The 15,905-nt window shown below is 31.5% G+C and overlaps 1 protein-coding gene across 1 annotated transcript; it reads left to right on the top strand.

Annotated features, from left to right (window-relative positions):
- The first annotated feature begins 484 nt into the window (after positions 1-484).
- LOC130893650 (rRNA N6-adenosine-methyltransferase ZCCHC4) lies at positions 485-6,277 on the top strand. Its single transcript, XM_057799913.1, has 5 exons — positions 485-1,056; positions 2,447-2,650; positions 2,705-2,998; positions 4,787-5,018; positions 6,096-6,277. Exons 1-5 carry the CDS (start codon positions 551-553, stop codon positions 6,219-6,221), a joined length of 1,362 nt encoding a protein of 453 aa, XP_057655896.1. The 5' UTR covers positions 485-550; the 3' UTR covers positions 6,222-6,277.
- The last annotated feature ends 9,628 nt before the right edge of the window (positions 6,278-15,905 follow it).

The following is a 15,905-nucleotide window of genomic DNA, read 5'->3' as shown; positions in this document are numbered from 1 at the left end:
TGTGAGCACTTAATTTTACCAAAGTATGGGTAAAATTACATTTTGGTAAGTTTGATTAATTTTTTTCTAATGATGCCTAACATTTCATTCATTTCGGCCCTTTTACAGTTATATAGGAATTAAATGCAAAAAATCCGAAACCGTTACATGCTTCCTGTGAAGAGATATTGCTACTATGGACGCACAAAACGCTAGTAATAACGCATTTTTTTGGAAAAAATGTCTTTAAAAATAGGTAGAAAAGTTAAAATTTTTAAAAGAAGTTTCCACTTGAAGCGACCTAAAATTAAGATAATTTATCACAAAAATAAAATAGGTTTAATAAGTAAAAAATTGAAGAAATTAAAAAATTTTTATTATTTATTCTTTATTTATTATTTAAAGTTAGCTCAAATAAACAAATATTGAGTTTATAATGATTACTCTCCAAAATTCTTTCTGTAGTAGTTCAAATATTCTTTAATAAAAGAAGAAATTATCTTGTGACAAATACATTGGAACTACACTAAATCACTAGAAATTTATCTACCTAACGTATATATTTGAAGATATGGTTTTTGAGGGAGTAGACGTTTTAACTCAAGATGTTCAAAATAACCCACGTTGTCCTCACGGACCAACAATATTATTTTGTAGGACTGTTAATGGTGTTCCTAGGAAATATTTCGCATGTTCTGCATGTAGAGACCGAAAACAATGTAACTTTTTCCTTTGGGAAGATGAAAGATCAAAATTTAACGACAAATATTGGTCTGAGGAATCACAAAAATTCGTCAAATTTGTAAAACACCGTGAAATGTTCAGTACTTTGAACAAATTTTTAGCCGATTCTAATGCATCTCAAAGAAATTTTTGTAATACTTGTAATATTCTGTATAAAAAGGGCGACCCAAAACATATTAATCATTCAGTTCTTAATGGATTAACTGATTATCAATTAGCGCATCCATCTGATATTCTTCCAGCATTAAATAATTCTAAGAAAGAAGCACAATATCACTTCTCAAAGTCTTCAGTTCGTGATATAATAACAATCTTCAAATGCTTAGGATTCAAGTAAGTACTGATTAAAAGTGATTTGACTCTAAATTGTTAATATATTTGAAAAGCTTTTTTCATTAAATATTATTATCCATATTTTGTTTTCTACCTATTATACTATTGAGGTTAATGCTGTTTTCTCAACAGTCTAATCACTTATTGTCCTATATGTGGGTGATTCCGTTCTAACTGTGATTTTTTGTATTCAAAATTTCAAGATTTTAAAATTTAACTTTTCTAACTTTTTTATGCATATTATTCATCTATTTTACTGTAAAAATAAAACTCTAAGAGGAATTTACTACAACTTCAAAGTATCACGAGCAAGACACAAATGTCGGATTTTGAGTTCCACGGTACTGACTCATTTATCCACGGTACTGACATGGTAACTTAAGATATTAAACAACAAGTGCATCAATTTTCCTCAGTTTGATCATAAACATTAGAATTTATAAGGTAATTAGTTTAAATCATTTGTTACGACAAAAAAAATTAATAATTTATCGGTAAATTCTAGGAATGGACATGACACGGTACTGACATTCAAGTGATGTAGTATAAGTTTTCTTTAAGTGGCAAGTTATATTGTATAAAAATAATGTTTAAATATCTTAAGAATTATTCAATTAACACAAAATTTTTATTAATTGATTATTAATTAATGACTAGTACAAAAAAACAATACAGGACATTGAATATCACAGTTATAATGGAATCACCCATGTACTTAGATTAATGTGTCTATAAATATAGCTGGTCAGATTTCTTTTTCCTGGGCTGCTATGAATTATGAGAGGAGTTTATTGTTAATGCTTAAGGATCTTATTGATTCACTTTAATAAAATTTATTGGCGAGAAAACCAATAGACTTTATATCACACACTGTTTTACCCTTCCTGGGAACTATGATAATTTCTGCTCTTTTTTATAGTATTGAAGTTCCAATTCACTATTTATAAGTTTTATAAGCATTACAAAACTTTTTCTATCTTTTTGTTGCCTCTTGCCTAACAAATTGTAATCAGGAATTTCATCATATCAAGTTTGATTTTATTTTTATAATTAGTACTCTGGACATTGCAAATTCTATGTATCTATCAGTTTCTTAATGTTGCGTAGTAGGTCTTTTTTGCCTTCTCAATTTTATTTGATTTGAAAATATTTTCCAAATAAATGGCAAAATGTTTCTGTATATTTGTTTTTTATGGTCTATCTGTTTGTTGCCTTAAACTTTTTAACATTGAGTAATCAAAATTAGTTTCTATTTACAACATTTCTAGGCTCAATCCTCCTACAATTCTTGTGTTAAATGTTTCTTGAATTTTCTCATCATTAGCTAGTATAGCTAATTTATCCAGCATTGTATATTGTAGTATCCTGAAATTTCTCCAATTTTTTTTAGAAATGTAATATGTCTTGGCACTCCCAGAATTCATGAACATATACAAAGTAATAATGAAGATATTACTAGCATTCTTTTAGATATAGATAAGAGATTTCATAATTTTTTTGGTCCATTATCTTTCTGCTGGTATAACATGTTCAATAATCACTTTTTTATGAAAGAAGCAAAAGGAGTATTTAGGACATATTTGCAGACAAATCAGTAAGAAAGTGTTGTATTCATATTGTATAAATTAAACAAATATCTATATTTAAGAGGTAAAAATATGGTACTTATAACAGATCCACCTTTTGGAGGAAGAACTGAAATACTTTCAACAACGTTTAATAGCATAAATGCAGAATATAAAACTATTAATAAACTACAAGATGATTTGCCCATATTTTGGATATATCCATATTATATGGAACCACAAATTTTGAACAGAATGTCAGAATTTTGTATGTTAGATTACAAAGTTGAATATGACAATCACTTGTCATTTCAGAGTGGACCTAAGGGGCGAAAAAAAGGATCTCCGGTTAGAATATTTACAAATGTCGATTCTAGGTGAGTTAATGTAGTGTAATCATCATCATCAATTCTTCACATTATCAGCCAGTTTTTGAGTACTCATAATAAAATATGGCTGTGACAAGGTGGTGGAATGTGTGTCGAGATAGCAGGAGATAGGTGGAGGGCATCATGGTTGTCCCCTAGTCTTCAAGAATGCTGGAAAGCTGATATACATGTATTTCATAGTTTGGTATAGAGCAGTAATAGTGAATCTTTTTGAGAAGTGGGTCAAATTTTGATCATTATTTTTTTTTATTTAGCTCGTGAATAAGAAGGAATATAGAAAATCACATACTTTATATATTTTGTATAATTACTTATTAATAATTGGTTTAATAATCAAGTTTGATATAAAGTATTTAATGGGAAATTTGCTGGTGTTTATTTTCAGACAATTTATGAATATTTGGTTTATATTTTGAGTTCATTAATTTAATAAATTTCGCAGTTAGTTCAGTATCAAGTCTATTTCTGTTTGAAGATTTCACAAAGTTCATTGGCCAAAACAATTTTCCACCCAAATATGTGGACTAGGGTGTCTGTTATTTCCCAAATTGGATTTTGTTCTGCAAACGCCCCTCAAATGTTTAGGTTATAAATTATCAAACCCAAACCAGCCCTTAATATTCACATTAAACCATGCCTAAATCATAATATATTTCCCATTTAAATAACATGAGATTTTTGCACTTTTCGCAGATAATTTTTTTAATTTAACGTTGTACAAAATAGATCTAGATCTTCTTTTTTAAATGTTCAACTTCATCTGAATTAATAACATACTGTAAATTTCTACGATTAGTTTTACTAATTCGTTCTTTTCACTACTACTATTTAAGTTGGAATTTTTGGAACCATTGGCGATATTCATACTGAATATACTGTTTACACCACCATTACACCAATAATAACAATTATACTGTCTGACGCACGAAAACAGTTTACCTTCAGTCTCTGAAGTCGATAACTTGGTTATCGAAATGCGCGTCAGACAGTATAATTGTTAGTTTTGGTGTAGTGGTGTAAACAGTATATTCAGTACTACTACTATTTATTTAAAACTAAATTAACCGCACTACATAAACATTTATTTCTTTAATTTCTTATTTATATACCACGAATAGAATTCTACAGTGCTGTAGAACAAAAAGAAACACAAGAAATAAATAAATAGACTAGAAATTATAAAAAAATGTAACAAACCGCTTTCTGTAATAAAAAGTTCATCAAGGCGCGTCCGCCATTTATAAAAAAAAATCAAGGACGCCGCGCGAATTCGCATAATTTTAAAATTCCATTGTAGCTGGACAGGGCCGACCCAAGAACTCATTTTGCAAGCTTGTTCGTAACAATATAATACACAACACTTTTGACAAACACGGGTACATCCCACACTCTGCTATGCAACGAACATGCATGCGCGTCAAGTTGCGCAGGGAAAATAATACAATAGAAATAGAAAATCTGCTAGCCAATATCCAGTTGGGGAAATATTCTTTTATAAATTCGATTATAAATATAAATATATTATATTTTAATTTTTGTTTAAGTATTTATTCTCTTTTTTAACATAAAAAATAAAAGTGTGGGTCAGTTAAAAAGCTTGGGTGGGTCAGTGCCTGATCCACGGGTCATCACTGATAAAGAGTAAAATACAAACTGTTTTGAAAATCAAACAATCAAATAGAAAAGAAAAGGATTTTTTGGATACAAAATGTGTTAAAAAATATTGAGATACATTTACTAGTATGATTTTTTTCACCAAATCTGTTTTTATTTCAGTTTAGTACAATTACCATCTCCAAATTATAAACACTGTAATATTTGTAATCGATGGGTTGCAAATGAGAATAAACACTGTAATCAATGTAATGCATGTACTTCAAAAAATGGGGATACTTATGTTCATTGTGATAAATGTAGCCGATGTGTAAAATCCACTTGGAAACACTGTAAAACTTGTAATCGATGTGCTCAATTAGTTCACAAATGTGAACAAATCAGTTTTGTTAAGGTAAGTTGAACAAATCTTTAAATAAAATTAATCTTCAGGCTTTTTCTTTGTTATAGACAAATTAAAATATTTTAGAATAAAATTCCGTATCTATTCTGAATCACTGGTTACAATTCATTTGCAAACAGTTATAATTTTATATTGACATAACTTTGGTAGTTACCTCACTAATTTTTTGATAATATGTCGATTATCGTGTGCTATTCATCTTGTTGTTATTATCTGCCTATCAAGCTGATCTTATAATAATTCTCCATATTCTAAAACTATAAGGTCGTGTCATTATCCCCAACATCCGTAATCTTGAACCGGTTAATTGAGTTCCAACTGGTATCACAAATTTTTTTAATATGATTTCTTAAAATTTTTCTAATTACCTCTGTCTCCACCACATCTCAGCCTTTTTACCCACCAAGCAGCCTCTAACCACTACAGTCCCTATTAAAAAAAACTTTCTTTAGATCCAAAAATTTTAAATTTTGGGAGAATTTTACCCAGTTGTCCAAATCTTGGAATCCTAGTTTTTCTTACTATTTTATTGAAGTACTTTTAAGATAGCTATTTATTTTTTAAGACTTGCTTCAAGAAATCTAGTTCTGTCAGGTTCATCAGATATTCTTTTTTTCTAAAAAATTTTGTTTTTGTTTCTTTTTATTTTCATTTTTCCTCCTTTTAAATTTTTTTCACGACATTTTTATTTATTTATTTTTTTTTTCATATCATTTTCGTCGTTTTGGTTTGTTGTTTTTTTACTTTAAGGTGATCAAATTTTCACTAGTTTAAACGTGAATTATTGTAAATTTGAGTGGTGAGTTTTCTGAAAAACAGTTTGTCTTGGTATCTTGTGTACTCTTGAAAATATATTTCATAAGAAGCAATTAAGGCCGATTATTTTGTCGTTTATTGAGATGTCTGAAAAAATAAACTCGTAAAGGGCGCTATCTCCATTATGAAGAATATTGTGATAAAGGTGAATTAGATTAAATGAACAAAAACCACTTTTAAAATGTGTAGTTTGCATATAAAGGATATTCACAAAAAATTTGTACTTTGAAACTTTTGATTTTTTTGTTATAGGAATGTTTCAATTGCAAAATACCTGGCCACAAGAAAGTTGATTGTCCTCAATTGAGAGAAGCAAAACCACAAAAACGAAAAAATACAAATATTAACAAACCCCGAAAGAAAATGAAGAAGAGGTAGTGAAATATTGCGAAGCCATTTTTTATTTTATCAAACCCAATAAAAATAATTCTTCACTCTGTGTCAGTTTGTTACCGTCCCAGTTACAGGGTTCATTTTATTTAATTGAAAACCGGCTTATAAACTGCCCTCCTTAGAAAAAGTGTTGGGCTGCTTTGTACATTTTTAAAATTTTCTATTTGACGCTGAAATAAAGAAGAATATGGTAACTTTTCCAGAACTTACTCAGTCTACTACAAATCATTTAAAAGCTGCTTGAAAGGCTCCCATTGCAAAAAATAAACACAGATCCTAACACAGAAAATTTAATTTTATGAGATTGGATTCTGGGCAAATCATTCCAATGTGTACCAAATCTTCAAGCTAAACCATGAAATACATTGAGCCTTGGAACTCAAAAAACACTGCATAGCTGTATTCCTAGACGTGAACCAGGCCTTTGACAAGATCCGACACCCAGGATTATTATACAAAATTAAAAAATATCTTCCTATATCTTATTTCAATTTGCTGAGATCCTATAAAAATTAAAAGGCAATTTATAGTTAATGTAAACGAAGAAGTAACTAGCAGTTCTCTTATAACAGGATTCCTATAGGGAACCGTTCTGGGTTCTTTAATGTACATACTATATACGGCATATTTACCTACTAACAGAAACTATGGACGCATTTGTACACGACACAGCCCTCCTAGCAAGAGATGAATATTCAGTGGAGGCATTTAATTCACATCAGAACCATCTACACAAATTACAAGTTTGGTTGCACAAATGGAAAATTAAGATCAATGAGACCAAATCTGCCCAAGTAAACTTCATACCGAGAACAGAAAACTATCCTCAGTACATATACACAATATACAAATAGCAAAATCATCAACCACTGAATATCTAGGGATGCATTTGGACAAAAGACTCACCTAGGAAGAGGGCATTGCTAAGAAACAAAAACAGACTTCAAGATGAAGATAATATACTGGTTAATCGGAAGGAAATCCATTTTATCTTTAGATAATAAACTTCTTGCATATAAAGCAATAATAAAACCGATATTGTTGATGGAATAGAGCTATGGAGTTGTTAAAGCAAATTCAATATATTCAGAATTAAGTGATGGCAATGATGGTATCAAATGGTACACTGGTATATATCAAACCACACGATACCCAAAGAAAAAACCACAACAAACTAGAGATTAACATATATGCAGTACTCTACCCATTAACAGAAGCTCATAGTAAATGATGACTTGAAAAGAAATGGTCATTAGATCTGATATAAGGTTAAAGAGGAGTTTAGTTTTCACTGGAGAAGATCTCATCACGTCATTGAGAGCTGAAAACTTTTCTGTCATCACATTAGCATTTAGAATAATATGTATTCTACCCAATTACCTACAGGGGAAAATCATTTGAGAAACGATGCGACTCTTTCCAATCACATACAGTTTTATATAAAAAAATAATTATTGTTACGAACTCGTCAACTGATATAGACCGTGAAGCCGTTCCTGTTCAAATATGATGTCGAAGCTAAAGTTGTCCGCCGGTGAAACACCTGTTTGTACATGAATTAAAGTGTACTTGTGGTCTAGACTTTGGCTGTTGGCATAAAAAAATCTAGTAGGAGAAGGTTATGTGATTTAATTGAAAAGAAAAATGGACGTTTTACAGGAATCGGTTCGATCAAATCTTCAAGTTACCAGCGACAGAATGAAAAAACGATAAGACATTAAAACCGCAGAAGGCTCATAGAAAAGGACAGATTATGGTTACACAACCCGATGAGGGGAAAGGGATTTTCTCCAAAATTCCAAAAATCCCAAGAAGGTCTATACTTCATCAATAAAAGGATTAATGATCTCATTCACCGCATAAGTAAGATCCCCAATGAAAAACCGAAAATACTAAAATCGACTAGCATCGTTCGAAAGAAACCATTCATTATATCTAGTGTATTTTCTACTCGTCTAGAGGGGTGTCAGTGCCCTGTACCTTCCCCCGCCACTGTTAACTATTATTATGTCGAAAAATTACCGATTAACCGCCAAATATATGTATAATATTAATTTAAAATTAATGTACAGTCACAGTAGACCTTTTATTTATAAGTATTTATAAGTATACCTAACCTAGCAATAAAGAAATTTCAAACCATAACCTCAAAATAAGCATATACTCTAAAGTGGATACTTCGTCACAAATTGATAGTTTTTCGTAATTGACTTTACCAACAATAGAAACATATTTTTTTAGTTATATATCAAGTCGTTTATTCGCTCAACCTATAAAAACAAAATATTTTACATGGCCCCCACATTTGATTGCGGCCCCCTAGATAAGGCTCGACCCCACTATTCAAAGTGATAATAATTGATAATAAGAATTAATTAAGGCCTTAAGTTCGATCTAAAAACCAAACTTTATTGACAAAATTGTTGCAAACATAAAGTAAATCATTTATTTTGATTCTACTGGAAGTAAATTTCTATTTTGAGATATATTTCCCTCATTGACCAAGATTAAATTTCAAGTTAACAAAATAATAAAATTATGACAAAGTTACGAGCTAAACAATTAATATTTTTGAAGCGCTTATAACTTTAATTACAAAATGCTTACTTTGATGTTCGATAGTCTATTTAATCATAAAGTCAACAGTCCACTCTCAATTGCCAACATTGCCAGATGGTTCAGACGAGTTTGGCCAGTTGTGCTTCGTTGCCAAGTTTTCAGTGAATTCGACAATCTACTAAAAGACCTCTCAGCCGTTGAAACTGTAACTGGGATAGTACAGAAAAGTCTTCTAGCTGTGCATAGGTTCCAGAAAATGGACTGGAGGTTTTTCTCATATATTGTAAAAAGCTTCAACGGACCTTTTCCGGACTGTAATACTGTTACAAATACATTCTTCATATGAAGAGTTTCTGCAAATAGGGCGTCTGAAAGGTAATATGCAACTAAATTGGCAGTTTTAAGCTTCACTTCCTTCAGTCTAGATCCATGAACACTAAAACAAACAGGTTACAAATTTATTCACAGCTTACAAATTTGGTTTTCAAATCAGCCATGATGAAACCCAAAACGACAACAAAAGATTTGAAATCCTGTGAGGCTTGTTGCTGAAGTTGCTCGGGCGTATTTTCAACACCAGATTTTCTTTTGAGTGAGAATCCTGCGACGACGACGTGTTTTACTTCGTTAAAGACGGTTTCCCATGAATCTCTTAAGGGCCTGCAATTCAGTTAACAAATCTTTAATCAGTGTAACTTGTGTTTAACGAAATTCCTTCCCTTTGTATGATCTCATTTCTTCGATCGATGGAGGTTAAGATCTTGTGCCAAAACGATGATGTCAAGAGGCCTTTAAAAGACCTGTCGGGAAAAGTAGAGGTCAGTAGGCGCCTGGTAGAAGGGGAAGGTAGAGAGAGTGTGTGGGGCCCGAGCAGGTGTTGTATGCAAACATTGCAAATAGTAACTAGCACGTGCGCACCAATAGTAACTAACCTAGAATCTATAATTTACATTAATTTATAAAAGATCCATAGGGAAATATTCTCCAATAAATTTAAAAGTTAAATTGAAAGAGGGCCCGGGCCCTGTGAGAGTTGCACCAGCCCTACTTATGGGGGGGCCATGATATTATATTTGTTGCGACTGCTCTTTCGAAGTAATGAAATTATTTCTACTAATAAAAAATTAGTTATGTGCTACTATAATTCTCTATAAAAACTAGTATATTTATTTTAAAAACTACAGGTATATATACCGTTAGGTGAATGATAATGTATAAATTAATTACCAACTGCTTGTTGACCAAAATATATATGTCATTTTCGATGCTTCACTCCCCTAATATACTGATTAATTCTATGTGTAAATTAAAATATTATTTATTATAAATTATACTTTCCATGAAAACAAGAATTCCCTTGGAAGTAGGTGTGCCACATATAATGTGACGATGGAAAACAGTTTATTATATCTTCACAAAATATCATGTAAATATTATAGGGATATTGTCGTACACGAAACCAGGGCTGGCATCACATATAATCATTTCAATGAAATAAAGTTATCAACAAAAATCAAATACGCTTAATCTATACTTTTGTGCGATAACTATATAATTCAAATCATAAGCGATTCCTAACCTTTCGTTAACCATGTGGAGTTTAATAAATCCAAAAATATCTGTATATCTTTTTCAATGTCCGCGTTGACACTTCGCAATCTCATTCCACTAAAAAATTCAATGACCCACAACTTCTTAAAGTTGCTGCTTTATTTTTTCTGTTTTGTCATGTGTTAATATAGAAATGTCGTTTGTAACACCTGTCACTTTTTAAAAATCCCGAATATTCCGGATGTTGGGAGGATGTCCCAGGGATAGGGTTATCAAAAAGACGAACACTGATGATTTCCTCAGCGAATTCTTCCTTCCGTTCCCAGGATCGGTGAATTTTCGTCAAAGAATTGAAATTGACCAGAAAACGGGTGGCTCCTTCTACGAGAATCCTGTTTGCAGCGCCAGAAATGTCGTTTTTAACACTTGTTACTTTTTCAAAAGTACACTTTTTACAAACTTTTTAGAATTTGAATAGTACTTAAATATATTTTATTACAACAAAGGTTATAATAAAGATCTTACTGTACAATATCGTGAAAAAACATCTGTTCTGTAAATTTATAAAACCGTCTTCCGTTTCCTTATGCTTACATTCCTCCTCCTTCCTTTGGCTCAGACTTCGTCCTCGAAGTTTTCGAAATGTCCTGTAATATTTTTTCTAATACTTGGACCTGGGCTGGCTAGAGCTTGTGCCCAAAAAGGAACTTTGAAATTCTTCTTTTCTTCCTCAATAAAATTACTAATAAAGTAACTAAAATTGATATTAATAAATTAATAGCTACAGCACTGAGTCCTGCAGAAATCTGGGGTAGATTTTCCAACGGTTGGATTTGACCATGGGTTTCTGGAATTTTCAATTTTTCTATCTTGATTTTATGATCTGGTGTGAATTTTATGGGTACGGCTTCTGGAACGGAAATTTCAAAAACAATTGGATCAATTGATCTTGGATTTTAATAGGATGGGCTATTCCTATTAATCTGACTTGCGATGTATCCCGCAAAAAATTTTCTGTTGCTATGTATTTGCTGTTGTTATTAACATTTGGAATTAGACATCTCGATTATATAGGATATGTACAAATAATGGCAGCAACATAATGTGATTTCTATTAGGTATAGGATAAATTCTGTATGTAGTATAAAAGTTGATATGAAGAATTGGGATCTTGGTTATTATGAGCATTGTATTGGAGGTTACGCAGATAAAAGATTTAGAAGATTCTATGAGTTCATAGGGATGTTCTTCGTTGATAAGAAGGGTATGTCGAAGTTCGTTTTTTAATGATTACAACTCTTTTAATGCTAATGATTCAATATTTGTAATATCTAAATGAGAGAGGGTGATTGTTCTAATTAGTTTAATGATGAACTCGTTTACATTTTGAAGATTAATTATTTCATTGTCAAGAGCAATATAACCGTCTTTATTAAATTTTTTTATAATTTTATTCCCTTTCAATTCTATAGAGTTTTTAATAAAGTTAAATCTGAGTCATCTGCATTTCCTGTAATGTATTTTATAGTTGTATCAAGATAGGAGTTAAGAGAAATTAATTGGATAAATAGTTAAAGTTTCGGCCAATAAATCTAAATCTATATGTAATACGTGTCTAGGGTAGTGTGAATTTTTTTAGATTTTCTTAACTCTTCGGCATAATATCCGTTATTCGGAATATTCCAGATCTTGAGAGAATGTCCCAAGAGGTAGGGTTATCAGCGTGCTCTTCCTTCTGTTCCCAGGTTCGCTGAATTCTCGTCAAAGAATTGAAATTGATCAGGAAACGGGAGCTTCTGTACGAGAATCCTGTTTGCAGCACCAGAAATGTCGTTTTTAACACTTGTTACTTTTTCAAAAATACACTTTTTACAAACTTTCGGAATTTTGATAAGTACTTAAATAGATTGTACTACAACAAAGGTTACAATTAAATCTTACTATACAAAAGTCGTGAGAAAACATGTGTTCTGTTAATTTATAATATAAACCGTCTTTAGCTTCCTTATGCCTACGTTCCTATATTTATCCCAACACTCAAAACGCCTCGTAAGACATTCCACTTGGGTTTATGATTATAACCCTCTGGACTAATATATATACATGGTATACCTACCAAATTTCCTTCACTAGAAAGAAAAAACCCAACCTCAAGCCCATAAAGCTAGTTGAGCAAGTTATTGAGTGGAAAACAGAGGAAAAATATCTGGACTCACACTAGATTATGAACAACCACCAAAAAGAGATAATCGTTAAAGCCATAAAACCCCCATGGTATGCAGAAACTTCAGAGGGAGGAATTGGGATTGTAACCCAAATATCCTACTGTGTACACGTTAATTGTGAGATCAATCATCACATATGGGGCAGTGAGCAGAACTAGTACAAAGACTGGCTTGCATATGTGCAACCGGAGCCATATCATGCTTAATAGATGCATTAGAAGTGATTCTAAATCTTCCAACTCTTCACATTTACTGGAAAACGTGGCAGATAAAACATCACTTAGAATGTTCAGAGATGGATACACCAAAAGAAAAAACCGTCCCTAATAATGACCAAACCTGGGACATGCCTCAGAATGATGTTTCGAAAAGTTTTAGTTTTGAGAAAAAATTTAACATCATACATGAAATAAACAGAAATGCCGTTAAATAGTATACAGACGGATTCAACACAGCAGATGACTTGAAATAGGGCAAAATCAAAACCTGGGCAACACACCGAGCATTTTTTAATCAGAAATTTATGCAATTGAAAAATATTTCCAATCTAGAGAGAAACTATCGCAAGGGAAATGAAATCATCTCGCTAAAGAGGGGACAGACAAGCCCTTCATGGGACCCGACCCTTCTATGGTATCAGCTACAGAACGATAGAAAAAGTATTGAAAAAGAAGGTAGACAGGAGCACAACCAATTATTGGGACAACCTACAAGGGCTGAGATAGGTAAATACTCTTCTGGGAAATTATAACCAGAGTAGATTTGCTGAATGTATCAACCTAAGTAAGAACGAATCTACGAATCTACGAATACTAACAGGGCACTGTTACCTTAACAGACATCTAAAGACGCTAAACTTAGCAGATAACGCGGCGTGCAAATTTTGCTGCATAGAGGATCTCCATCCACATTATCTCGAAGTATAAAATAGTACGTATCTGGGAGCGTTTGAAATAGAAGACGAAGATCTTTGGCAACTACAGCCATCCCACATTTTAAATTTTCTAAAAGGAGTGGGATTAACAGATCGGCTGTAAACAGTGGGTTCCCCAATATCGCAGCAAGAAAGGGGGACACAATTGATCTTTGAAGTCGCAGTGTATATGATTCCCCAATATCTACATATGTACATACAAGTTATCAACATCTAAATTTTTTTCTGTATTTTTCTTTGTGCAAAGAATCATTCATGTTCATGTTTATAATTGTATCTACGTTTTTCTCTATTTCGTACCTGTTTTATTTGTGTTTATCTCATTGATGACTTCTTAATCTATTTGATTCCTGCCAGCATCAACTTTTTCTATATACTTTACTTTCCTGAACAAACGGTTTATATTAACGGGAACTGTTGAACCCAGTTAGGTTAGCTTTTGCCTTTTTCTTTAGTTTAACCTCTTTACCACGTCCCGATAATTCTTTTATGATCTATCTATTTTTTTAAATATTACTATATTATTAGAAAATCTGGAAAAGATGATTTGCTAGATGTTGATCTGTTTTGTTTGTCAATCGATATTGAAATTTGTTTATCCTTTTATTTGTTATTCACTATTTTTTCGGGATAAGTATTTTCTCTTAATGCAGCTTTTGCTTTTCCAATAGCTTTGCATGTAAATACAGTTGTGGTGGACCTTAACCCCGAAGTTCATAAAAAGCCAATATGGTAGAAACATCAACCTTGTCCTTACCTTCATAATTATTATCTATCTTATATATTATAATATCTTATATTATAAAAGAAAAACATAAATTTTAAGGCTTGAAAGTGTGATCTTTTTCGAAACAATTTCCCATATGCATAATTTCGCGTGATGATTTTTTGTAAGGGAATGTCGCTTCCCGTGATATCACTCTATGCATTGTTGTCTTCAAGTGGTGTATCTTCGTTCTGTGAATCTAACAAAATTTTCGCCTTTCATCTTCACTACACGAAGGGATACAAGATTATTATTAAAAGGGAAAGAAACTAGAAAAGATGATAAAATAATCATAACACTATAAATTATTTCACTTATCTAACTTTTAAGAGTGCAGAGTCAGTGAAACAACCCGACAGTGAATTTATTGTTGCATTTTAATGTCGCAAATACGGCGACAACGGACTGCAAATGGTTAAACATTTAAATGTGAGTTTAGGAATTTATGTAAACAAACAATATGTATAATTAAACAAAACGTGAATTGTCTACAAGTAATCATAGGTATTCACAAACAGAGGCTGTGAAACAAAATATATATATATAGATAGATATTAGTCATATAAAATAATTGTATACAGTGGCTTATAGGATTGTATATATAATTGTAGATAGAAATTGTATTTAGTGTAATTATAAACACAGTGATCCAGAAGGTGTCTTTTATCTTCCATCCCGTATTCCCGATTGGGATAAGTCTTTATTTACATTAACCTCCATAAGACTATAGCCATACACTACATGGGGACCCTGCCAGGATGTGGTGTTTGGTTATAAAACCATTACACAGTATACTTCTATCAGCCAAACTTATAAACACTGGCCTTTTTCGAGAGATCAAGTGATACGATCTGAAGAACCAAGTTGGTTTTGTGAATCTTTTTGTTTTAATATAGTATGACATCAAAAATTGTAATATTTTGTTTAATATCAGTGTTTTTAATGTAAAGATATTAATATTTGACTTATATTTTCATTTTTTCATTCCATAGTAACAGAATAATCTATAAAACAACCTCCTTCCTCATGAACTGTTTGTACTAGTTGTACAATAATAGTTAATAGGATATCAGAGTGGTCATAGGAAGTCTTTATATTTGAGTATTGGAATCCTCAAATACCGTTTCTTTTGATATTGTTGACAATAATTCGAGAATTGCGTCAGGAAATTTAGGAATCGAATGGTGAGTGAGTTTCTAAAACAGAAGAAATCGTCCGCACATAGTAGAGCCGTCGTATGAAGCTTTAATCAATTTTCACATTGGTTAGTTGGTTAACAAAATCATATAAGTTGTCAATTGGTTAGATTACTCTTATTTCCCGTGTAACTGATCTCTTAAGTGTTCTAAACTGTTCTGACTATATTTTCTGAAGACTCCACGAGAAATTTAAGATAGCGTAAAAATTTTTAATCAAGTTCTATATACCTTGATATCTGAAATGAATAGTTGAAATTTCTATTGTAACAATATAATTGTTTATTGAATAACAATTAAATAATCTGTCTTGGAATTGAATCAGCTAATTACTGAGACGGATTGTTTACCAAACTCTTAAAAAAATAAAAATCTAATATTTTGAATTGATTAAGTTTTATATATAAATCTCAAATATGATTTATTTTTTAATGAAAA

This window comes from Diorhabda carinulata, chromosome 5, assembly GCF_026250575.1.
Source record: "Diorhabda carinulata isolate Delta chromosome 5, icDioCari1.1, whole genome shotgun sequence".
NCBI classification, from domain to species: domain Eukaryota; kingdom Metazoa; phylum Arthropoda; class Insecta; order Coleoptera; family Chrysomelidae; genus Diorhabda; species Diorhabda carinulata.
Note: the sequence above shows the minus strand (reverse complement) of the source record. Positions and strands in the feature narration are given on the sequence as shown.

Excerpts from the sequence above, each read along its gene's own strand:
- LOC130893650 (XM_057799913.1), top strand. The coding sequence starts at position 551 with ATGGTTTTTGAGGGAGTAGACGTTTTAACTCAAGATGTTCAAAATAAC. Across the intron at positions 2,651-2,704 it reads ACATATTTGCAGACAAATCA|AGGTAAAAATATGGTACTTA; the intron begins GTAAGAAAGTGT and ends TCTATATTTAAG. Across the intron at positions 2,999-4,786 it reads TTTACAAATGTCGATTCTAG|TTTAGTACAATTACCATCTC; the intron begins GTGAGTTAATGT and ends TTTTTATTTCAG.